Source organism: Eleutherodactylus coqui, chromosome 3 (assembly GCF_035609145.1).
Source record: "Eleutherodactylus coqui strain aEleCoq1 chromosome 3, aEleCoq1.hap1, whole genome shotgun sequence".
NCBI lineage: Eukaryota > Metazoa > Chordata > Amphibia > Anura > Eleutherodactylidae > Eleutherodactylus > Eleutherodactylus coqui.
Window position 1 is genome coordinate 309,017,879 of NC_089839.1, and position 12,366 is coordinate 309,030,244.

Genomic DNA, 12,366 nt, shown 5'->3' on the forward strand with positions numbered 1-12,366 from the left:
GCTGTGATTGGCTAAGCCAGTGCCGAGAACCAATCAAGAGATGGCGAGTTCTGATTGGCTGAGCTGGTCAATGAATGGCTTTGATTGGTGCATCGAGTGAGTGCCGAGAACCAATCAAAGCAGTCCCTTGCTGGAGGCGGGGTTCTCAAACCTTTCTACCAGAAATAAATGGTCTGTCAGTGCTGGAGAAGCCTGGAGCAGCGCCAGGGATCAATGGGCAACGCAAGCTGAAAATGGCCAAAGATAGGACAAGCATCGCTGTTGAAGACGCTTGTTTGAACAGCCCCATTGAAATAAATAGGCTTTCTGCAGACAAAAGAACAGATTTCCGCATGATTTCCACCAGGAAACTTGTGCAGAAAAGTCACTAATTTTAAAGCACGTCATCTTGTGTGCCAAAATGTGTGATTTTTGGCTATTTTGCGCTGGCCCACCACTTTTTAACAAACTGGGTGGAGCTTAGTGTTAGAGGGTGTGGCCACTCTCGGGCCTGCTACATGTAACCTAATTTGATACCAGTAACTGGTAGGACAGCTATAATCTAGGCCCGCTCACAGCGGATGTGGATGTAATATTTGGCACACAGACAACCTGAAGATGCATCAAACTGTCCGGATTATTTCGGATGTTCCCCCCGCTGTGACCCCTCAGGACTCCGTTTATTGACACTCAGATACAAAAGTTTGATATAAATGGAAACAAACTCAAAAAGTTTTGTTGCATAACATCAAGAGGTATCAGTGTGATCCCCTTTATCACTAGACACACATGGGGCCGACACCCACCGCAACAGCCGTGATCACAGACAAATCCGATCTCGGTTGTTAACCCTTTTAATGCTACTGCCAATTCTAACAGCAGCATTTAAATGCCTTGATCGAGATTTACATAGCCAGAGCGGCCCGCCACAATAAGATTGCAGGGGTGCTGTCTGGTTGTCATGGCAGCCGAGCGACTTCTGAAGACTATGATGATTTGCTTATTAGGGATGTGGCTGTAGCCTGTCTTCAATAGCCAGTTTGTTAAAATACATTATAATGCAATACGATAGTATTGCATTATACTGTTTAAGTGATAAAACTATTACAAGTTCAAGTCCCCTGCGGGGGCTAAAAAAAAAAAAAGTTAAAATAAAGTAAAATAAAGATTTTTTTTAATTGTTATAAAGATACAAAATTAATAAAGGCTGTAAAAAATCTTTTCCCAGTAACATCTAAAAAAAATAAAAATCTAAAAATTGGTATTGCTACAATTTTTGAAAATATCACATTATTAATCCCACATGATTGCCAGAAAAAAATACTCAGTGGCAAAATTGCGCTTTTGAGACACTCCGCCTCCAAGAAAAAGATTTAATAAAAAGCTATCAAAAAGTTTTATGTACTCCAAAATAGCAAGTACCAGTAGAAACTACAGGTCACCCTGCAAAAAAACTAGAAAAATGAAAAAAAAGATATAGGGGGTGAAAAATCGTGATGGAAAATATTTTTTTTTAAAAGGTATTTTATGTTTTGAAGCTGTACTACATGAAAACACCACATCCCGAGCAAAAACACAAAAATGGACCCATAAAACAGCAAAAGCGAGAAAAAGGGACACTATAAAAAATGCAATGCTTAGAAGATGTTTTCTATTTTACTCCTGAGCGGCAGTAAATGCGCCATTTTTTGCGTAATAAAATTCCACAGTGTCAAAATACAAAATCCGTGTAGTTTTCAATCTGAAGCCTCGGTGAAGGACGCCTGACCGAGGTCCCTCCTGCTCTGCTGTCGCATTCCATTCCAGGTAACCGCAGCCGGACTATTGCGCAGGATAATAATTACCAAATCACGGGTTATTAAGGGCCGACAGAAACCACAAGACACGAACAAGTAACATTCTATAGAAACTGCTGAAGACGAGATTACATTAAATCACTTACAACCATTACATGAGCGCCGCAGCGTCGCTCACCTGACACCTACGGGACGCGGGTGGTACAAAACTGCTAACACATTGCCCTCGTTACACTGCTTTTTATTGCCATCTGGGATAGTCTGAAATCCATCTCAGAGGCTCAAGTTCTGCTCAGTTGATCCCCCATGCTTTACACTGCAGCTCGGCTTGCTCAGGTTGACTAGTATATATAAGCACAAGCTCTGCTAGAAACCACAACACAGAGAGCGGATATCAAAAGACAGAAACTAAACCATCAGTGAAAAAAAGTGATCAGGTAAGTGCTGCTCATAGATGGAGGGGAGGAGCCTCAGAAATAGGGCGGAGCCTGAAGGATTGACTTTAACGCCTTCACTCACCAGAACTTATATTTACAGCATGTGGGTGCAGGGTCTGTGTAGAGCAGGTTTTCGACAGCTGACATTAGTGTGAATGCTGATCGCGCCTGTTAACCCTTCAAAAACTGCTGGTCATTTGTGACATCAGTGTTTAAATGCTCCAATCAGTATTTGGGTGTCCTAAATGGACGCATAATGTGATTACAAGGTGCCATTAGGTTGCCATGGCAGCCTGGGGCCTTCTGACAGGTATTTATGAAGCTGCATCTTGATAGACGGCCTGTCAGAATGTGGCATAATATAATACTATGGTAGTACATTATACTGTATGAGGATCAAATGATCGCAAGTTCAAGTCCCCTGCGGGGACTGAAAAAACAATGTAAACAATGAGTGAAAAACATTTAACTACCTTTTATTTTCTCGAATAATTAATAAAAGTTTTAAAAAGAACCATTTCCTAATATTTATGAATACAATATTATATGTTATATCTCTTATATCGCTCAAAAAAAGGCTTCTAGGCCCCTCTTGAACTCTTATAGCAAGTTCACCATCACCACGTCCTCAGGCAGAGAGTTCCACAGTCTCACTGCTCTTACAGTAAAGAACCCCCTTCTGTGCTGGTGATGAAACCTGCCTTCTTCTAGACGTAGTGGATGCCCTCTTTTTACCGTCACAGTCCTGGGTATAAACAGATGGTGGGAGAGATCTCTGCATTATCCCCTCATATATCTATATATAGTTATTAGAGCGCCCCCTTGTTACAGTCCTGGGTATAATAGATGATGGGAGAGATCTCTGTATTGACCCCTGATATATTATACATAGTTATTAGAGCGCCCCCTTGTTACAGTCCTGGGTATAATAGATGAAGGGAGAGATCTCTGTACTGACCCCTGATAGATCTATACATTGTTATTAGAGCGCTGTCTTGTTACAGTCCTGGGTATAATAGATGATGGGAGAGATCTCTGTATTGTCCCCTGATATATCTATACATTGTTATTAGAGCGCCCCCTTGTTACAGTCCTGGGTATAAACAGATGGTGGGAGAGATCTCTGCATTATCCCCTCATATATCTATATATAGTTATTAGAGCGCCCCCTTGTTACAGTCCTGGGTATAATAGATGATGGGAGAGATCTCTGTATTGACCCCTGATATATTATACATAGTTATTAGAGCGCCCCCTTGTTACAGTCCTGGGTATAATAGATGAAGGGAGAGATCTCTGTACTGACCCCTGATAGATCTATACATTGTTATTAGAGCGCTGTCTTGTTACAGTCCTGGGTATAATAGATGATGGGAGAGATCTCTGTATTGACCCCTGATATATCTATACATAGTTATTAGAGCACCCCCTTGTTACAGTCCTGGGTATAAACAAATGATGGGAGAGATCTCTGTACTGACCCCTGATATATTATACATAGTTATTAGAGCGCCCCCTTGTTACAGTCCTGGGTATAATAGATGAAGGGAGAGATCTCTGTTCTAACCCCTGATATATTATACATAGTTATTAGAGCGCCCCCTTGTTACAGTCCTAGGTATAATAGATGAAGGGAGAGATCTCTGTTCTGACCCCTGATATATTATACATAGTTATTAGAGCGCCCCCTTGTTACAGTCCTGGGTATAATAGATGATGGGAGAGATCTCTGTACTGACCCCTGATATATCTATACATAGTTATTAGAGCGCCCCCTTGTTACAGTCCTGGGTATAAACAAATGATGGGAGAGATCTCTGTACTGACCCCTGATATATTATACATAGTTATTAGAGCGCCCCCTTGTTACAGTCCTGGGTATAATAGATGAAGGGAGAGATCTCTGTACTGACCCCTGATAGATCTATACATTGTTATTAGAGCGCTGTCTTGTTACAGTCCTGGGTATAATAGATGATGGGAGAGATCTCTGTATTGTCCCCTGATATATCTATACATTGTTATTAGAGCGCCCCCTTGTTACAGTCCTGGGTATAATAGATGATGGGAGAGATCTCTGTATTGACCCCTGATATATCTATACATAGTTATTAGAGCACCCTCTTGTTACAGTCCTGGGTATAAACAAATGATGGGAGAGATCTCTGTACTGACCCCTGATATATTATACATAGTTATTAGAGCGCCCCCTTGTTACAGTCCTGGGTATAATAGATGAAGGGAGAGATCTCTGTTCTAACCCCAGATATATTATACATAGTTATTAGAGCGCCCCCTTGTTACAGTCCTAGGTATAATAGATGAAGGGAGAGATCTCTGTTCTAACCCCTGATATATTATACATAGTTATTAGAGCGCCCCCTTGTTACAGTCCTAGGTATAATAGATGAAGGGAGAGATCTCTGTTCTGACCCCTGATATATTATACATAGTTATTAGAGCGCCCCCTTGTTACAGTCCTGGGTATAATAGATGATGGGAGAGATCTCTGTACTGACCCCTGATATATTATACATAGTTATTGGAGCGCCCCCTTGTTACAGTCCTGGGTATAATAGATGATGGGAGAGATCTCTGTACTGACCCCTGATATATCTATACATAGTTATTAGAGCACCCCCTTGTTACAGTCCTGGGTATAAACAAATGATGGGAGAGATCTCTGTACTGACCCCTGATATATTATACATAGTTATTAGAGCGCCCCCTTGTTACAGTCCTAGGTATAAATAGATGATGGGAGAGATCTCTGTACTGACCCCTGATATATTATACATAGTTATTGGAGCGCCCCCTTGTTACAGTCCTGCGTATAATAGATGATGGGAGAGATCTCTGTACTGACCCCTGATATATTATACATAGTTATTGGAGCGCCCCTTGCTACAGTCCTGGCTATAATAGATGATAGGAGGGGGTGGCCTTGCCATGGCAGAGTGAGCACGCTCTAATCGGAGCTCCCGTTCCTGGGGGTGACTTCAGCCTGCCACAGCATACATCCCTCAGCCACTTTGAGCCACCATGGGCAGCAATAGAAAGAGCGACATACAGCAGCGCCTGGGAGCGCAGACAGGGGCTCCTGCCGGCCGGGGAATCTATACTTTCCTCCTCGGCAGCCAGTGATTCCCGTCCCGACTGAGGAGAGGAGAAAGATGGCGCCGTCAGCGTGCAGGAGAAGACACTGCCGGCAAGAAGTTCAGTGGCAGAACGGCGTGATACAGACCAGAGCCCCCCCAACTACTCACCGCTGGTGCTTCAGACGTGATTCATCATAATCGCACTGACCCACAAAAGTAAAGTTATCACGCCACTTCTGAAGCAGTGTACACCGTATAAGACCCCCCATCCTCCAAAAGATGGTGCAAATGTGTTTTTTTCCCATTTCACTCCACTTAGAAATGTGTACGTTTTTGAGTACATTACGGCACGACTGAAAAACACAACTTGTCCCCCAAAAATCACAAGGTCTCAAACAGACACTTTGATAGATAAATAAAAGTTATGATTTTTTGATATTGGGGAGGAAAAAGCAAAAATGAGGAAAAAAAAGGGCCGAGTGATTAAGGATGATTCCAATAATAAATATTAATTCCTACAAGAACCTTGCAGAGCCGGCAGTGAGATTCCTAAGAAGCATCCCTCGCGCTCCGTACGTACCGTCAATGCTTTTAAAGTCCAGCAGGTAACTGCGATTATCCACCTGGTAGAGCTGGAGACTCATCTTCACGTAATTACCGGTTACTGGATTCTTCCGCCGAACTCGCAGATGATAGGGGTTCACCACCTGGGGAGAGACATACCGTGAGGGTGGGCTTCCGACATCTCTGGCTGAGGGCTACATGCCAATAATGAGGTGGATGGGGGTCTAATGGAGCTGGGAAGTCGAATGTATAAGCCAGGACTCAATGTACAATAATTGTAGGGGAACCAGGATCCGTCTACTTCAGATTTCAAGGGGAACTCCATGATCCTATATAAGTGTGTCTATGAATGTACATGTAAGAATGTGTCTATGTATCTGTTTGTAGGTATAGTAAGTAGACTGTCAGAAACAACCTAAAAGTTAGAGGCGGTACAACAGGGTACTAGAGCCTCCATGCCAGCCGGTATCACATCTTGTATCCGAGCTAGAGGTGGTACAACAGGGTACTAGAGCCTCCATGCCAGCCGGTATCACATCTTGTATCCAAGCTAGAGGTGGTACAACAGGGTACTAGAGCCTCGATGTCCTCCCATATCATATCTTGTATCCAAGCTAGAGGTAGTACAACAGGGTACTAAAGCCTCCATACCCATCGGTATCACATCTTGTATCCAAGCTAGAGGTAGTACAACAGGGTACTAGAGCCTCCATATCCACCGGTATCACATCTTGTATCCAAGCTAGAGGTAGTACAACAGGGTACTAGAGCCTCCATATCCACCGGTATCACATCTTGTATCCAAGCTAGAGGTGGTACAACAGGGTACTAGAGCCTCCATGCCCACCTGTATCACATCTTGTATCCAAGCTAGAGGCGGTACAACAGGGTACTAGAGCCTCCATATCCACCGGTATCACATCTTGTATCCAAGCTAGAGGTGGTACAACAGGGTACTAGAGCCTCCATGCCCACCTGTATCACATCTTGTATCCAAGCTAGAGGCGGTACAACAGGGTACTAGAGCCTACATGTCTACCTGTATCACATCTTGTATCCAAGCTAGAGGCGGTACAACAGGGTACTAGAGCCTCCATGCCCTATTGTATCACATCTTGTATCTAAGCTAGAGGTGGTACAACAGGGTACTAGAGCCTCCATTCCTGCCAGCATCACATCTTGTATACAAGCTAGAGGCGGTGCAACAGGGTACTAGAGCCTCCATGTCCGCCTGTATCACATCCTGTATCCAAGCTAGAGGTGATACAACAGGGTACTAGAGCCTCCATGTCCGCTGTATCACATCCTGTATCCAAGCTAGAGGTGATACAACAGGGTACTAGAGCCTCCATGCCCGCTGTATCACATCTTATATCCAAGCTAGAGGCGGTACAGCAGGGTACTAGAGCCTCCATGCCCACCTGTGTCACATCTTGTATCCAAGCTAGGGGCAGTACAACAGGGTACTAGAGCCTCCCTATGAGGGGTCGGTTCTCCACAATAAATGACCCTTTTGCTCTGATCTTGTAATCACTTATATCAACATTACAATCACAGAGAAAGTTACATCCCAACAACTTCAGGGGAGGGACGTTGCTGACCAGGAGCGTGTGTGTATATATATATTAATCACACATACTCCTAAGGGAGGGATGTCACTGACAATTAACAAGCTGTGACCAGATCATGCGCATTGGAGTACATTTAATATATGATGCACTAGTTTCTGCTGCACTATGGAAGAAATCTGCATAATGCAACACATGAAGTTGCTGCAGGAAATCGGACCCAAAACAACAGTCCAGAATAATCATCTCACCTTCCATTCGAAATCCAGCTGCTTCATGGCCCTGTACACTTCGGCCATAATGTCGTGAGGTTTGCTTTGGCTGCGGATCCCAAGGTGCCATTTGGCTTTCTTTACCGCTAAGGGCTTCGGTTTGGTAGTGTTCAGGGCATCCAATGGATTCCTGGCTTTAGGACTATCAGCAATTAAAGGTGGCATCCGTTCCGGGTGAGGTTTGACCCCAGGGATGTGCATCTCATCCATAAAAGATCCAGTGGGTGGACTGGAGGCGAGGTAGAATTCACTGGCCTGGTTCATGATCCTTCGGTTGTCTATGATGAGATGGTAAGCCACCGCCAGCTGGTCTTGTGGGTCTCCGCTGTACAGGCTGTTCATGAACTCCGATTCTGTGCACTCAAATTTTTCACAAACTTCCTTCACGGCTTCGTCATCGATCACATTGGCGTCATAGGATGGGTCTTCTGGGAACAGGTAGCTGGGGAGATCCTGCTTAAACCACTCATGCTCTCTGGAGAACAAACAAAATATGGTCAATTAAATGCAATATCCAACAAAGAAGAATTTATGGAATAAATCTAGATAATTCACCCAAAAGGGATCTTGATGGGTCATAGAATTGTGTTAGAAGGCCACAATGTTGGAGACTTGTAGAAGAGAACCATCTACCTTTATCTCAAGCATCCATCAAAGGCTCCATTCACAAGGCTTGGTCCTTCAGGGAGATCAACCCAACCCAACCCAGCCCAGCCATCACTTAGGTAGCGTCTATCACGTTCTTGGGTCAGGGCTTGACTAATAAAGACCATACCATGGATTACCAGTTCAGTCTACAATATTTAGGTACTTTATAGGTGAACAAACAATAATTTCTGTATTCTTGCATGGATTAAAGGCAATCTCTGTACACATGGTGGAAAAATTTATGTTCACTAGCCATCATTCTTCTTGCCAAAGGAATCATCAGTAGATGAGATTTCATATAGATTAGGGCATTTTACAGAGGTTTTTTCTGTACTAATTACAAGACAAGACACAATAACCCCCCCACCATGAAATGTTAGCGGTGGCTTTAATAATGCCTCATGAATGCTCAGTTAACTCATATTGATGTCATAGTGCTGGTGTGATGACATCATTAGGTGTAGATCATCAGTTATTAAAGAATATAACCCACACCTCCCCCACTTCCTATATGGTACAATGTACTGTAATTTGACCACTACTGGAAACCAAAGAAGCAACTCAAAAACACAACCACCACAAAAATAACACTCGATGTTTCCCATTGGCACCAGGTGGTATCATTTTGGTATTATGTATTGGTTGCATGTAGACCAGTAAGGTGAAATGAGGGTCACCGACACAATATTTTCCCCATGATTTGGCAACATTGCCTTGTGGACCAAAATATGGCATCAATAGGTCCACACCACCAGTCAATGCAGTATAACCCACACTTCACCTACTTCCTATAGGCTACAGTGTAATTAGACAACTAATGGAAACCAAAGAATCTACTCAAACCGCTCAACCACCAGTAGAATAACTCAACGTTTCCCAGTGGCACCAGAGGGTATCATTTCGACATTATGTATTGGCCCTCATACAATGTTTTGGCCATGGTTTGGCACAATTGCCTTGTACACCTTTCAAATAGTCAGAAGACAAAACCCAACAACACTGAGTCCCACCAAGACATATTAGCTCTGGCTTTAAAGGGCTCCTGGATGCTCAATTCTCTCTTAATGATGTCACAGTGCTGGTGTGATGACATCATTAAGTCCTGTCTGCCTCATTTCCTATAGGGTACAATGTAATTTGACCACTACTGGAAACCAATGAATCAACTCAAACAACCCAACTGCCACTGGAATAATCTTCCACCTTTCCCATTGGCACCGGGTGGTATCATGTTGGCATTACCTATTGGTTTTACGTAGGACCTGTGTAGTGAAGATGAGGTATGCCCACATGCAATGATTTGTAGATCTCATCTGGCCATATTTTATTCACATAGAACATATCAGAAGGGGGAGGGGGACATTGTTCCAGGTCATTTAAAAAATATTAACTCATTTAGAAATAGATGGCAGCAACACATCTCACGAAAATTAGGCGGGGCCAGGCCTACCATTCTGTAGCATCCCTTCTTCTGGGAAGTGAGGAGACCAGTGCCTCTCATAATGTGTGCGCTGCCCATGCCATAGGCACTAATGCAACCCCATACCATCAGAGATGGAGGACTGTGCGCTGATAACAAGCTGGATGCTTCCACTCCTCTTGAGTCCGCAGGATACGGCGTCCGTGGGTTCCAAAAAGAATTTAAATTTTTCATTCATTTGACCACAGAACAGTTTTCCATTTTGGCGCAGTCCATTGTAAATGACCTTTGGCCCAGAGAAGACGCCGGCGTTTCTGGATTGTGTTGATATGTGGCTTCTTCTTTGCATCATACAGCTTTACCTTACATTCGTGGATTCCACGGTGTTCACAGTGATTTCTGGCAGTATTCCTGAGCCCATGCAGTGATTGGCATTACAGAGTCATGCTTGTTCTTAATGCCGCCTGAGGGCCCGCAGATCTCCAGCATTCAATATTGACCTTTGGCCTGGTCCCTTCTGCACATTCGTTTCTCCAGATTCTCTGACTCTTTTGATGATATTATGTATTGTAGATGGTGGATATTCAAAATCTTCACGATTTTATGTCGATGAACATTTTTCTGAAATCGTTCCACAGTTTTTAGTCACAGTGTCTTCCCAGATCGGTGACCTCTGACCATCTTTGCTTCTGAGAGACTTGGCCTCTCTAACATGCTCTTTGTATAAAGTCATGTGACTTCGTAGAAAATTGACCCTGCAGCTGTTTTTCATTAGTTCCACTTACTTCTCCTGACTTTCGTTACCCAACTTCTGTGAGATGTGTCGCTGCCATCAGTTTTTAAATGAGTAAATTTTTTTTTTTATGAACAATGTCTTGCCCCCCCCACCTCCCCTCCCCCTCTGATATGTTCTATTGTGGATAAAATATGGTTAGACAACATTTCCAAATTATTTACATTTTACACGGCGGCCCAACTGTTTTGCAATAGGGGTTGTAAGCCAGGATGGCGGTGGTGGTAGTGGGGGGGGGGGGGGGGATTTACGGACTGCGGTTATTGCCCACAGCTCCTCTACAGAGTTTCCACAACGGCGTCACCCATCCCACTGAAAGACGACATTAATGTTTGACAGACCGACGGCACACTACAAAAACCGACTTAATTGATTTTGTTAACCCCCTTCTGTAATCCGTCCCACGATCCCTCGGTCATACAGGTGAAGGACGAGGGAGGAAAGTGGAAGAAAAAACAACCTGCCTTCAGAAAACTGTGAAGGTCATTGAAATGTGCGCAGATGACTGGCAGCGAAGAAAACCTGCAGACGCATTTCTGGCACTTGATTCAGGATGTGGGAGATTACCCATAATCCCCTCTTCCACGCTGTAATACGTTTTGCTATGGTTACAATGAACTTGTTATAACACAGCTTAGCATTAAGCTCCCTCACATCTCTCAGTCAGCGGAGTGGCTGCCGCCGCTGTGCGCTCGGGTCGGCCACAGGTCATCGCCGCCGCTGGTAACTATTTGCTTTGAAAAGTCATTCAGTTTTCTGAATGGTTTGAGGTTTTTTTTTTCTTAAGTGCTCCATGAAAACCTCAAAAACTTCTTATCGCACAGAAGCAGATAACAAGTTGGTCTCCACGTCTGTGGGACTATAAATCCCAGCATGTCCAACTCACCAAGTTCTATTATTTTTACAAACTTCTGTAGATCGGATTAATGTTCACAAGTTCTGAAACTTTCTAACATACTTTCTATGTGGATCCAATTCTGCTTGCTGTCAGTGAATGCTCTCCGTTATTGTTAACCGCCCGTTTCCACCACCCTTATAAGAATCATAGCTTGTTTATCTTTCCGGTGACGCAGCTACAGGAGGGCTTGTACTTTGCGGGACGAGTTGTAGTTTTTTTAGTACTTTCAATTTTGGATTCAGGGTTTCCTAGGGGGGTTTTCTCTTTCTGCCATTATACAATGGTGCCATCTGCTGGCTAGAGCCAGTACTGCGGTGTTGGACATGCTGGAGAGGCCCCCAACAACAGAACAACCAGTAATATACAGTAAGAATACCCTGCCGGACGTCTTCCGACATCGGAGCTGTACAGCCTTCAATCAGAATGTCTGAAGACGTCAGACAGTGGATTGGAAAGGGTTAATATACCATATAAAGTGCAGGAAAACTTTTTAAAATCTCAAAGTGGGGAGAATGGAAAGAACGCAAACCCTTTTAATTTCCCGTGGCTGCAGCTGTGAGGCTCGTGTTTCGCAGGGTGACCGGTAGTTTTTAGTAGCGCCATATTGGGGCACATACATATTTTCGATTGCTTTTTTTATTCAATTGTGACATTAAGTATTTTTTTTTCTAACGGCGTTCACTGTGCGTCGTTATTAGTGGGATATTGTAAGAAATCTGACCTTTCATGATGCAACGATACCAGTTTTTATTTTTTTAATGTTTTGATATGGCGACTGGGAAAAGGATTTTATCTAAATATTTATAATATGTCATAAGTAAAAAATATTTATTTTTGCTTTTTTTCCCTCCTTTCCTTCAGGGCGGAATCAGGATGCACAACCATTTCTTGTC

At 43.5% G+C, this 12,366-nt stretch overlaps 1 protein-coding gene across 1 annotated transcript in view; it reads right to left on the minus strand.

The window, feature by feature from the left end:
• PRKAA2 (protein kinase AMP-activated catalytic subunit alpha 2) overlaps positions 1-12,366 on the minus strand; it is a 40,621-nt gene that overhangs the window by 7,256 nt on the left and 20,999 nt on the right. The window contains exons 7-8 of the mRNA XM_066597881.1: positions 7,694-8,189; positions 5,891-6,017 (exon numbers count right to left, since the gene is read on the minus strand). Of these exons, the coding sequence (XP_066453978.1) occupies positions 5,891-6,017; positions 7,694-8,189 (623 nt within the window). The remainder of the gene's footprint in view (positions 1-5,890; positions 6,018-7,693; positions 8,190-12,366) is intronic.